Source organism: Vipera ursinii (genome assembly GCF_947247035.1).
Source record: "Vipera ursinii genome assembly, chromosome: 7".
Lineage (NCBI taxonomy): Eukaryota > Metazoa > Chordata > Lepidosauria > Squamata > Viperidae > Vipera > Vipera ursinii.
Genome location: NC_139521.1, coordinates 56,812,043 through 56,826,183, shown reverse-complemented (window position 1 = coordinate 56,826,183; position 14,141 = coordinate 56,812,043). Strand labels below are relative to the sequence as shown.

The 14,141-nt window shown below is 37.6% G+C and overlaps 1 protein-coding gene and 1 long non-coding RNA gene across 2 annotated transcripts in view; both read right to left on the bottom strand.

The window, feature by feature from the left end:
• The window catches only part of TBCK (TBC1 domain containing kinase), an 89,951-nt gene extending 81,028 nt beyond the window's left edge, over positions 1-8,923 (bottom strand). Inside the window, exons 1-2 of the mRNA XM_083367113.1 lie at positions 8,727-8,923; positions 4,232-4,304 (exon numbers count right to left, since the gene is read on the bottom strand). Of these exons, the coding sequence (XP_083223239.1) occupies positions 4,232-4,304; positions 8,727-8,919 (266 nt within the window). The 5' untranslated portion in view covers positions 8,920-8,923. The remainder of the gene's footprint in view (positions 1-4,231; positions 4,305-8,726) is intronic.
• Positions 1-14,141, bottom strand: part of LOC310643071 — a 937,169-nt gene that overhangs the window by 85,136 nt on the left and 837,892 nt on the right. The window lies entirely within an intron of this gene.

Below are 14,141 nucleotides of genomic sequence, written 5' to 3'. Positions count from 1 at the left end.
ATTCAGAAAGTAGACAGTACTTCAATAAAAGCAAATAAAATCTACTCATCCAAATCACATCATGTTTTCCACCAAGCTAGTAAAAGAGCTGCAGACACAGTCTGCTTCCGATCAAGGACTCTATGTATAACACACTATACCTTCGTATTTCTCTGATGGTTCACTGGTAATTTTTCAAAACCATAACCTCTGAAACATATGACAACTTTGTTTGAGTGAAGACATATTATCTTGACTTAGATCACAAATTGAGAACTGTCCACAAAGTACTACAGGTGCCAAAAGTCTGTATCCTCTTTTCCTAGGTTTTAATTTCGAAGGTAATATAAAGTACCACATGAATGATGAAGAATAAAATAAATACTGGCCCTCTTTAAACCCTTGAAAAAAGCTTCTCAATAAATGTTTGTGAAAATTTAGGTAGTCCTTGGGTTAAAGAATGTCCAGCTTACGGACAACCCATAGTTACAAATGTGCTATTGACTCAGAGGTGGATGACATTCTCCCTCCAAATCCCAGCCAACAAACTATCAAAGGCACACAATGCTTCCATAAGCATTACAAGGTAGTGGATGCGATTTTAATGTACTGTACAGCCTATTTTCAATGGTTCATGAAAAAATTGCACCAATGAACTGCTGACTTGAGGAAGGAGAACACCAGCCACGATTTTACTTTGCCAATTGCCCTTCTGTTCTACTATCCTGCAAAATCAAATGAGAGTAGAATTTATATAAAGGAAGATTTTTTCCATGGTTTATGTATACGTATGAATGAAAGAAAAGATGTAGGAAGAGTACTGTAAATGTTAATCATGATCTTTTCCCCCCTTATCTAAAGTTTTTAAGAGCCACACACACTGACACACAGATTCTCTCCCTCTTTCTTCAGAATGATACTAAATACTTGTTCCAACTTACATAAATTCAGGTTAAAAGTAGATTTAGGAAAGGAACTCCTTCTTAGCAAAGGGACTGCCTATATCTGACATGTCAAACACAAGGCCCGGGGACCGGATCCAGCCCATGAAGTGGGTTCATGTGGCCCCTGAAGCCATCCTGGAAACAGTGAGGGAATGGCCCCCGCTGCCTTGGCCCTGGCCCAGAGACCCTCCTTCCGCCAGAGATCCCCAGATCTGTCCCACTCCTGCCCAAGCCCCCATAGGCACCCTTGATGCCAATGATGTAGAGCTGGCCATGCCCACCCAGTAGGCCATACGCACTCCAGCCACGGCCACCCATTAGGCCGCACCCACCCTGGCCATACCCACCCAGTCCCCCAAGGGCAACCACAATGCTGATGTGGCCCTCAATAAAATTGAGTTTGACACCCCTGGCCTATATCATACTAATAAACAATACAAGTGATAATAAAAATACATTCATTAATTTTGAAATGTGTAAAAATTCTACACACACACTTCATAATGCATTCTCTCTCTCTCTCCCTCTCTCTCTGTATACACACACACACACTTATTCACATACATGCACACAGGCATATATACAGTATATGTGCACATATTTAAATATCTACAGCAGGGGTGTCAAACTCAATTTCATTGAGGGCCGCATCAGCATTGCAGTTGCCCTCAAGGGGCCGGGTGGGTATGGCCAGGGTGGACGTGGCCTACTGGGTGGGTGTGGCTAGAGTGCGTATGGCCTACTGGGTGGGCATGGCCAGCTCTACATCGTTCGCATCAAGGGTGCCTATGGGGGCCTGGGCAGGAGTGGGACAGATCTGAGGGTCTCTGGCAGAAGGAGGGTCTCTGGCCCAGGGCCAAGGCAGTGGGGGACGTTTCCTCACTGTTTCCAGGATGGCTTCACGGGCCACATGAAACCACTTCGCAGGCCGGATCCGGCCCCCGGGCCTTGTGTTTGACATGTCTGATCTACAGTATGTCTATTTACACATACACACAAAGCAATATGTTAAATTAGTATTATGCAGTACATATCAGGTTCAGATTAATGAGTACTTAAACTTTTGATACATTAAAACTCAATACAAGCTTCTAATTCAAAGAACCAATACTATTTTGCTTAAACTATTTTTTCTTTTTTGCTGAACAAACACAATTTAGGAAGGAAATAAGATAAGAATTCTAATGCCATGGTACAAGCATACAAAATTAAGATGTTTTTGAGATTATATACTGCAACAATACACACACACCAAACTACCACCTCAAACCTGAACAAGATAGACAGAACAATCCAATGGGCTTTATGAAAAAGTTCCTAGTCTATTCAAAGGGGTAAACTTTGCTAACTAGGCATGCACAAAATTCCAATTTTTCAGTCGGATAGTACTACAATCTTTGTTTAGGCCATTGGTTCATCATCAAATGTTCTAAAAGAATGATTTTAGGCTATTTCTGACATCTAATTCTCTTTTAAAAACTCCCATCTGCTCTTATAATTGTATCTCAGTAAAATATTGGATAAATCCTCTTAAGAAATGAACTGAAATTAAAACACACACAGAGACAGGGAGAACAAACAAAATAGAAAAGAATAATAACCTTGCAATCTTATAACAGAAGAAGGAATATACAGAAACATACAAATACCTAGCTCATATGTAATGTATACAATGATCAATGACTTCATAAGTTTAGCTGTGAAAAAAAGGATCAGCCAGCTGGAAAGCCTGCTATTTTCCACTTTGCAAGGAAATATGGACTGTCCACTCTGGTATATCTTCAATTTCAGCACAGCCTAACAAATTTCCTGCTGACTTGACATCAGCTTATGTTACAGGTGCAAAGGACATTTTTTTCTGACAAGTGTAATGAATTAATCCATAAACCATAAGGACAGCTTCTCTCATTCCTTAAGAGTTTCAGAAATTAATTACAAAAGCATTCACATCAAACTTTGGCTGTTCTATCATGAATTAATACAAACCAAACATGTACGAAGAGTTGGAAAATCTGTTGCAAAACTAATTCACCAAAATGGATTAAGCAACATAATGGAGTATTTCCCTTTCTTAAATTATTTCTGGCTATTGAAAATGCCTACAAAAGAAAACAATGTTCCCTTTAATTAAATGCAATACATTTTTTCCCCCTGGGCACACTGGAATTCTCCTTGAGGTAAAATAGCCTTTTTGTTATACTGAAGCTACGCCACTCTAGTGGCTTGAGTGTGGCACAGAAAAGATATTCCATATGTATATGCTGCTTAATGTGAATCTTAGTCACTGGTATATCTCTCTGTGTGTGTAAGCGTGTGTGCGCACACACATACAGACATGCATAAATGTAAATAGTGCTTTCTTATAAATTGCTTTGGTGGGGATTTTTTAAAACAGTTTTGAAAAAACTTTCCAGGTTTTAAGCTTTTTGAGGAACGATGGAAGTAAAATATTGAAAATAAAAATTATGTTGTTTATGTGTATATATACATATATCAGCAAGAATATTCAAGCAAGCCTTTGTGTGCATAGAATACTTTGAAACCAGGTGTACATTGGAGACACTGCCACTTTGCTTTTACATAAAATAAGTACAAAATTTTGATGCCATAAATTTAAGAGCCAATTCAAACTGCGGGGGGGGGGGGAGTTCATTATAATTAAAAGAGTTGGAACTTTCAGTTCTGTTCACATTGTTTTAAAGGGTTTCAGGCTCTATCTATAGTTAAGAGAAAAGGGACAAGATTATAAGTCTCCTATATAAGATCGTATTTAGGATTTTTTTCAGTAAATATAATAATCCAAACACAATAAACTAAAAGCAATTTACCATAGAAATATTCTAAATAAATACAAGAAATACCTTTTTTTCCTTTTAACCACTACTCATAATTTAAACACTTAAAACTCTTTATAATCAATGCACAATGATGCACACACAGTTTTACTGTAACTTCCAAGATACTATGTTTATGTTTATATTTTTTTAAAGGTACAAACTTTAAGCAAACACAAACAAAATATACTGGGATAAATGTCTGGCAGCTTCTAGCATTTTCATTAAAAAGTATAACTTTTATCCTTTTTGTGCATATCTTGTATTTTGTAAATATCTTTTTTATTCTAAGCATGTGTTAATCTGGCTGCCAGAAGGATAAAGCAGAGCTGGAAGATGTCATGTCTGAATCTATATAGACCTGTAAAGATAGTTAAGGTTTTAAAAGAAAAAGTGTATCTGGACTTTTTCACTTAAAGTAGATAAACTTTCAGTTAGCGTGTTTCCTTGCCATGTTTTTTCTTGATATCATACCTCACTGGTTTCCTGTCTCGAAGCAAATCTTCCAGGCTGTTTCTACAATGTTCAGCAACAACCACCAGCCTCTCTGATGGAAAATATAGGCATGAACAAAGACAGTTTTAATATAATAATATGCATATAGAAACCAAACACTTTTACTTTAACATCTTGTCAAAATTAAAACCATATTATGACACACTGGATCATATAATATAAAGAAGATGCCCACTTAGTTTAATGAGATATAACAGAACAGGGAATCTATAATGCCAGAACACTCAATAGGATCTTTGTAGCTTCCAAGATACCACCTATGACACTCACGAGGCCCATCCCACCTTATTTTTTGTTTAACTGCAAACAAAATGAAACAAGAACCCGGAATTCTACAAAGTAAACATCTCCAAATTTAACTTTGCTTCCAGAGCTCTTGGATTCTAGCTCCACAGGGATTATTAGGAAATAAAAAATGGTGAGTTGTAGGTCAGCACTTACATTAAAATGTGTCTGTCTGCTGAGGTGTATTCTGAAGGACTACAGGAGGTGGCATGGAGTGACCTTATTAGGCTGCCTTGACATATAAACTGATATTTTATGACCAGCTGCCTTTATTGTGACAGCCACTTTGTGAATAGGTAAGTCTCCCTCCCCATAATTTTTTTTGAATGTCAACATATTCAAATACAGGTAGTCCTCAATTTACAACAGCTCACTTAGTGACCATTTAAAGTTACAACGGCATTGAAAAAAGTGACTTATGACAGTTTTTCACATTTGCGACCATTGAAGTATCCCCATGGTCATATCATCAAAATTCAACTGACTCACAGATATAGTGTCCCAGGGTTATTGCGATCACCTGTTGTGATCTTCTGACAAGCAAAGTCAATGGGGAAGCCAGATTCACTTAACATGTCACTAACTTAAGAGTGATTCACTTAACCACTCTGGCAGGAAAGGTAAAATCGGGCAAAACTTGCTTAACAACTGTCTCACTTGGTAATAGAAACTTTGGGCTCAATCGTGGTTGTAAGTCGAGGGTTACTTTGTAGGGAATTCTTACATGGTGAATATTGAAGTTAACATATAGCTAGCAGTTATTATTAATAACCACTATATCCAGATGTAGTTTCACAAGTCAGATTTCATGTACTTTTTATCCATTTATTAATTTTGAAATATATATAGCTACTTTTTATCCCAAAGGAGGATTTAAAGCCAATGCTTCATTAGCAGGGAAAAATCTACCAGCTTAAGCAGAAAATGTTCCATTTATTACATTTTCTATGTTTGAAGGAAATGAAGTATGTCAGTTCCAAAGTTTGAGATATTTTTTCCCTATTCCATATGTGTGCATCTTCCATCTAGCCCTGAAATACCACTTTGTGACCTTCTTAAAATCGTTGAATCCCAAAAATGAATACACAGTTTTCTCCTTTGGCAGCCATATTGATTGTTTCGTTTTGCTAATTAATTTTATTCTAGGAATTTTAATTGGTTTTGGGAACTGTTTGGGTATTTTTACTGCACATTATGTATTTATCTTGTGTGTAAATTGCCAAAAGTGTTTTAAGAAGGCAACAGTATATATATAAATGGGATAAATAAGTAGCCCCTGACTTTTACTATTACAATGATGTAATTGTTTTATCACTAAAATATCACACTTAAAATGAGCAACGATGGAATCTGTGATGTTTCCTATGCTTCTTTCACCTCTATTTTTCCATTTCATAGAAATATTTGAAGAATTCAGCAACAAGTAACTGTCAAGCACTTCTTGAAACATAAAAAACATTCAATGTATAGCATAATAGTCAGGTTAGTCAAAACTCTTGGCTGATATGTCTATTGAGTTTTTTTAGGGCTTTGCCCATCTTAACAATATTCTCCATTGTAACTACATCTTTTCTTTCCTTGTTCATATCTCAAAATGAAGTAAAGATCAAATCAGAGAAAACCTATCCTTATTTTCTTCTCTCAGCAACATTAACTAATATTGACTTTTAAGTTACACTTTAAAAATTTACTGTGCACCAATTAACTCATTTTTTAAAGAAAAAAATTAAATAGGATATCATTTAGAGAATTAATGAAAGTGAATTGTTTTAAAACTAAATTGTTAGTATTGTAGAAGGCTAATGCAGACTTCAGCCCTAGCACAGAAAACTTTAGTCCTTGGTATGCCATACAAAGGACATATTGCTCAAGATTTTCTAACAAAATGGAAAAAAAAATCTTCTTTTTACATGAATAATAGGCAAGATTCCCAGGTGGGATTTCAGCCAATGGCAAAGGATGAAAATCATGCAATTCCAGGTGCCAATATCAAGTATACTTTTTATATAAATATTAATTGCATCAATGGCATACATAACATTAATCAATAGTTAATGTTGCTTGCTTGATCGTATTCAGTATGCTTAAATCACACTAGAAAAAAGGGGAAGTTAATAAGTAACTTAACTCCATGCATTTAAACACACTAAGTGCACTAAATATTTCAGCATGTAGGCTATTCAAAATACCTTTGCTTCCGGTCTACCACAAAATACCCCTAATTTTCATTAAAATCATGTTAAGCTATAATGTGGTTTGTTTCCTGTTATGTGTACTCAGCCACTATGGTTTGTAAGCCATGATTTATGGCACAGCGTGATTTGTGCATCCATGTAGAGCTTTCTATGAAAATAACAGCCAATTTAATATATAGACAAGCATATTAAAATAAACCAAGGCTAGTACAAAGTAGAAACTCAGCCAGTCTAACTGGGGTCCCAGTTTGTTTTTACTATTGTTTTTTCACTATTGTTCAATCTGTATACCTACCTTATTCTGTACACCGCCCCGAGTCCCTCGGGAGAAGGGCGGTTTATAAAAACAAACAAATAAATAAATAAATAAATAAATATATCACAACCTTCACTACAGTCAAAAGATAAGGCATATGGATTATTAGCTTACACCAACATTCCTTGACCTGGTGTCTTCCAGATATGATGAATCACAGCTACCAATATCCAGACTACACAGGATTAATGGGAATTATAGTTAAGTTGTGAAGAGCCAACAGCAACCATAACATGTCATATTATGACACCATTATGAAAATGGTGCAATTATTGTAATGACATTATGACATTTGGTGGAAATACATCAGTCACCTAATCCTAATGCAATTTGCGCCTACATATCCTGAAGAAAGTAATGTATCTTAAAATACAATTTTTAAACTATAAGAAATTAATATGTTTTACTTCATTTCCACATGATGTGAAAAAAAATGCAATTTAAACTGTGTCATTCAATGATTTGCAAGACTCAGAAGTCTATAAGCAACATAAGAGATGTGAATTACAGTTGCCCATCAATTTTACTGTTATATGTGCCAGCAATAAATTCTGTAATTTAAGAATTGGGAGTAGGAAGTGGGAAAGGATTGTTGAGAGTGCCTTCTGTGAAGCACATTTCTTTTCAACTTCCTACATCAAAAGAAAGATTTAAGGAATTAAAGTGAAAGCAAGACCCACTGATGAAATACAGGACCTGGGAAATAAACGCAGTGAATGAAGTTCCTACATTTAAAACCAAACAGAACCCAGCAAAAAAAGAAGCTTGAAAGAGACAAAGGGGATGGCAGAGAAAAATATATAGACAGAGTGTGAAAAAGAAAAGAAAATAGCTCAAAATTATCAGTGTAATCTGAACTATAGGATAACAAAGCCTGTAATGAAAGAGCAGCTACGTACATCTGTGACTGTTATGTGTAACAATAGTGGTAAGACTGAAATATGCTGCAGCCGAGTCAGTCTGGAGGAAAGCAAACAAATGCCTTTGGGAAAAATAAATGTAGAAGTCTTTGAAGTTTCTAAAACTCTGAAGTACATATACAAAATAATTAATGCAACAGTCTTCCAATCACACCCAAAAGTCAGTCTGTCTGTCTGTCTGTCTGTCTGTCTGTCTGTCTGTCTGTCTATCTATCTATCTATCTATCTATCTATCTATCTATCTATCTATCTATCTATCTATCTATCTATCTATCTTATCTAATGGGACTTATATGCCGCCCTATCTCCCGAAGGACTCAGGGCGGCTAACAACAATAAAATACAAATAAGATACAAATATTAAGAAAAAATTAAATTAAACTATACCAAGCCTTAACTAAAACCAATAAAACCTTAAAACCATATTAAAAAACCCCTTATCATCAGTCCAGGTCGGCCTGTTGGAAAAGAAGTGTCTTAAGGTCACAACGAAAGGACCGGAGGTCAGGGGCCATCCGGAGCTCCAAGGGGAGCTGATTCCACAGGGCAGGTGCCCCCACAGAGAAGGCACTCCCCCAGGGGGTCGCCAGACGACATTGTCTGACCGACGGCACTCTGAGGAAGCCCTCTCTGTGTGAGCGCACAGGGCGATGGGAAGTCGTTCCTGGCAGCAGACGGTCCTGCAGCTATCCCGGGCCTAAGCCAGTTATGGGGTTGAAAAAAATAATACAACTTACCATGTTTTCCACGAGAAATATCCACATACTGGCAAAGCCGGGGATATGTAAGTGTCTTAAGAATCTGAAAGCGGCCCAGGATCTTTATGGAATTTGGAGTCAAAGGTAGACCATTGCTGCCACAAACATCATTTGGGAGAGCTGAAGCAAAAAAGGTGAAAGCTCCTAATTCTGAATCCTTTAAGGCAAACATGTCAGAAGTCTAGCACGTGTGTGCCCCTGAAAGAGAAATGAAGAGGAATTGATAAAAACAGGTTTTACAGTAACAGCAGTGAAGCAAAATAAAAGCTGCTAAATACTGATTAGAACTAACTAAAGATAGCTACTGTATGTCATTATTTATAAATTATGAAGTTACTTTAACCAGTATTTCTTTTATAGCATTCAGACCATTCCAAATAGAAAAGCCTCAACCTGAGATTATTCAGGTAGTCTTTAGAAAGAAATTATATGGACTAAAGAGTAATAAAGTGGATTTTTTTTCCTCATTACTGGTTCAAAAAGAAATAAAATATAAAAGTATTTCACTTATAACAAAACCAAAAGTATACAATGAACTTCCAGAAGGAATACGGTAAGTGTAAAAACAAGTAGGAAAGTATTCAAAACAATCTCAGGTAAATTTAACATTAAAAAAGTGAAGACAATATATTAGCATTAACTTAGATCTATCAAAAGTGTATAAAATTAGTTTTCATTTAAACATTTTACTTATAAATAAAGCTGCTTTTATAGTATTGACTCTGTTTTTTTAATTGGGGGATTAAAGTTGTATAGTTGGGGCACTGATGCTTTAAACAGGAATATAAATAACAGCTTTCTCAGTACTGTGGGATAGAAACACCCAGTTCATAAGGCAACTGGCAATGGGTACCCTGAATTTCAGGGAATAGAATTTTCGATATCTACACCAAAACATTTCAGCCTGCAAATTATCTACTACTGTAATACTGTCTACTACTATGTTACAGGTATGTTCAGGTTCTGGGTGAAGACAATTAAGTATTAGTAAAATATTACACATTAGGGTTAATTTAGCTGATGTGCATAATGAGGTGAAGTGGGTGTAATCCATTTCCTCATTCATCACTCCATGGATATCCACATCTCCATCCTGTCCTTGGTGAAAAGGATTAGTATCCCATAGACCAAGTGTCAAACTGCCGGCCCGGGGGCCGGATGCATCATAGTGAAACCGTGCCCACCCCATTGCCAGCAATGGCAAAAAAGTTGTGATACATTGCGACACATCACGTGACGTTGCAAATTTGACATCCCTGCCATATAGAAAGGAACATGTTGTTCTTTAGCTAATAGAAGGCTACGGCAGTGCTTCTCCATATCCTCTAAACAAGCTCAAAGGGATTTAATTTCTGAGACCCTTTGTGCACATGCACCACTGGAAGATATGGGGGGGGGGATAGTTTCAGCTACTGCTTACTGATCAATCTCTCCATGGATTGAAGCTTTTAGCTTTAAGACCTAAAACAGACATTTATGGAAGTATTTTTCTCTATTTTTAGCTAATATTAGATATACATACAAATTTCACTATATCAAACAAATACTCCATTGAATATAATCTATGTTATTTTTCAGCAAACATGAATTATAATTTAAGTATTGGAGAATATATGATGGTGACCGTGAAGCCTCTGGCATGTATTAGTTTTCTTGGAACGTTCAACAATATTTGTAATGCAAAGCAAATGAAAAAGGTTGAGAGACAATATATAACAGAGCCTTGGTGGAGCAGTGGGCTAATGCCTCCTTAAGTAACACCAGCTGCCTGCAATTAGTGCAGGTTCGCATCCCACCAGGCTCAAGGCTGACTCAGCCTTCCATCCTTCCGAGGTAGGTAAAATGAGGACCCAGATTATTGGGGGCAATTAAGCTGACTTTGTAATAATGCCGCTTGAGGGTGTGTGTGAAAGCCCTAATAAGCAGGCATATACATAGAATGAAGGCTACTGCTAAGCTTGTAAGCCGCCCTGAGTCTTCGGAGAAGGGCGGGATATAAATGGAATTAAAATAAAAAAATGAAAAAATAAAAGTCAGCATAACGTGGACTAAAATCTTTCCCATGGAAAGGAATTACAGTACCTTTGTGGGCAAAATAAGTAGGCTTCATAAAAGCTAGCCTTGAGAGAAAGAAAACATTGAAAATCACAGTATTTAAAAGCAGGATTTTAAAAAAGAAACAAACAAAAATGAAGCAGGATAGTTGAACTCCTAAAGCAATTGGAAAAATTAATTAAGACATGAAAACAGCCGTGGAGAATAAATAAAAATGGCACTGCAACTGAAGATGTGGAGGCCCAGTGGAGAAAAGCAGGAAATGTTCAATTCCTGTTGCTTAATGAACAAAGAACTATCTCCTAATACAGTATTTTCTTAACAAAAAGATAGAAAAACTTGTCTTGGTACAATAAAAACCTTTGTTTTCACTCTCTGGGAATAATAAAATAATAAAAACAAAGGATCCGAAGAACTGAATATTGCTAATGGTGAAATTATTTAAAGTCAGAAATAGAAACAGATCAGGCATTTAATGTAATGTGTTATGATTTCTAACTTTTAGTTCATTCCTCATCAAACAAATCACCAAGCCACTGTAACTCTATTTCAAAATCAAATATGTGCATGTGTTTTAAAACAGAATGCAACAATTTATAATTAATGTTATACTCTTCAAAAATATAACTTTTCAGTTAACCAAGTTATATACGGTATGTAACTTATTCTAAAAAATAGCTATGTTTGTAAGGGTGATTTAAAAATTGCATGTTATAATAATTTTGTACTACTACTACTACTACTACTACTACTACTACTACTAAAGTTGGAAGGGACCTTGGAGGTCATCTAGTCCAACCCCTTGCTCAGGCAGGAAACCCTATACCATTTCAGACAAATGGCTGTCCAGTCTCTTCTTAAAAACTTCCACTGTTGGAGCATTCACAGCTTCTGGAGGCAGGTTGTTCCACTGGTTAACTGTTCTAACTGTCAGGAAGTTTCTCTTTAGTTCTAGGTTGCTTCTCTTTTTGGTTAGTTTCCATCCTTTGCTTCTTGTCCTGCTTTCAGGTGCTTTGGAGAATAGCTTGACTCCCTCTTCTTTGTGGCAGCCCCTGAGATATTGGAACACTGCTATCATGTCACCCCTCGCCCTTCTCTTCATTAAACTAGACATGCCCAATTCCAGCAACCTATAGTCATTATACCGTATTTTCCGGCATATAAGACGACTTTTTAACCCATGAAAATCTTCTCAAAAGTTGGGGGGTCGTCTTATACGCCCAGTCGTCTTATACGCCGGAAAATAGTACATAAATCAATCGAGCACCCCCGTTCTTGCAAAGCAACTTCAAGCCTCCTTAGTCCAGTCCCCCCTCCAACATGACTCTCCCTTCCCACCCCCAAGAGCCCCTAAGCCCCTTCCCCTCCCCTTTGCAAACGCCAGACCCCGGGAGCTCTTGCGTTTATTCCAAAGGGTGGGTGGAAGGAAAAGCCCCTTTCGGCTCCAGCGTGGCTGCAAGTTGACGAGCCCGGGAAGGCACGCCCTCCCCTCTTACTGTGGAGGAAGCAGGGCAGGCTGGCGTCAGGCGGGAGCCGGCAGGGCAGTCCTACGCACGTGCGCGCTCCCCGGCTGCTAAGGAGTCCTCAGGGAGCCGTGGCAGGCGCCTCACGCCCTTCCCTCTCGAGGCAGCACCGGCGGAGCCAGCGTCGGGCAGGAACCGGCAGGGCTTTGCACCATCTGCATCAGACGGGGCTGAATCGGGCTTGTGTCGGACACTTGGCAACTGGCATGTAAGTATTTTCCGGCATATAAGACGAAAAATCTTGAAAATCTTCTCAAAAGTCGGGGGTCGTCTTATACGCCCAGTCGTCTTATACGCTGGAAAATACGGTATGTTTTAGCCTCCAGTCCCCTAATCATCTTTGTTGCTCTTCTCTGTACTCTTTCTAGAACCTCAACATCTTTTTTACATCGTGGTGACCAAAACTGGACACAGTATTCCAAGTTGGCCTTACCAAGGCATTGTAAAGTGATATTAATACTTCATGTGATCTTGATTCTATCCCTCTGTTAATGCACTGTGTTGGCTTTTTTGGGAGCCAACACTCCTGGCTCATATTTAAGTGATTGTCCACTAAGATTCCAAGATCCTTCTCACAGTTACTACTATTGAGCAAGGTACCACCTATACTATACCTATACATTTGGTTTTTCTTGCCTTAAATGTAGAACCTTACTTTTTTCACCACTGAATTTCATTTTGTTAGATAGCGCCCAGTGTTCAAGTCTGTCAAGATCCTCCTATATCTTAAGGCTATCTTCTGGAGTATTGGCTATTCCTGCCAGCTTGGTGTCTGCAAATATCCCCTCATCCAAATAGTTGATGAAGATGTTGAAGAGCACTGGTCCCAGCACAGAGCCCTGGGGCAACCCACTACACACTTCCCTCCATGTAGATGCAGTTCCATTGAGGACCACATGCTGAGCCAGCTATGAATCCATCTGGTGGTGATGCTGTCTAACCCACATTTTTCTATTTTATCAAGTAGCAGGTTGTGATCTACTTTATCATATGCCTTACTGAAGTCCAAGTAAATTATATCCACAGCATTCCTCTGGTCCACTAATTTTGTCACTTGGTCAAAGAATTTGTCTGTTTTTGACAAACCCATGTTGGCTTTCGGTAATGACTTTGTTTGCTTCTATGTGTTCGCAGACTCATTTGATTAACATTCATAAGTCTTCCAATCTGATTTTAGACATGCTTAATTTAGAAGTGCATTCAAGGTGGATCACTCCTCAGGGATATTTTTCTACAGACTTTTACTTCCTTTTGCGTCTAATGCTGCATTTCTCTTTCCCCAATGCTTTACTACGCTTTTATTTCCCAAATCAATTAGGATTGGATTATTCTTTTAAACAGAATAATGAATTATATAATCAACATTCACAATTAAGTGCACTTTTTTCTATCCACTGGTTTGCTTTATGTTGTTTTGCACTTATCCATCACCTCAAACAATATAATCCAATATAGCAAACACTCGATTGGAGAATAATCAAGCATATCAGACAACGCTGTATTTGCTCATAAGCAGCTCACAGATAACATCAATAGTTATCTGTCAACAAGGACAATTTATATTTCTGCATTAAAAAGGACTCAGCCAAAAATTCTGTTTTTACGGAATAACTGAAATCCGCAAATACAGTGGTTTCGTTTCCCTTTTCGAATTGAAGAGTTCACACGTGAATCATAGTTTTTAAAAAAATGGTCTGGGCTTGAACTACGTGTTTACCCACAATTTTAACCCCAATTTTCTGAATTTCCCGGGACAGAAAGGCATTCTAAACCATGAAGCCACTCGATATACGAACTTGGGTTCACACATCCAATG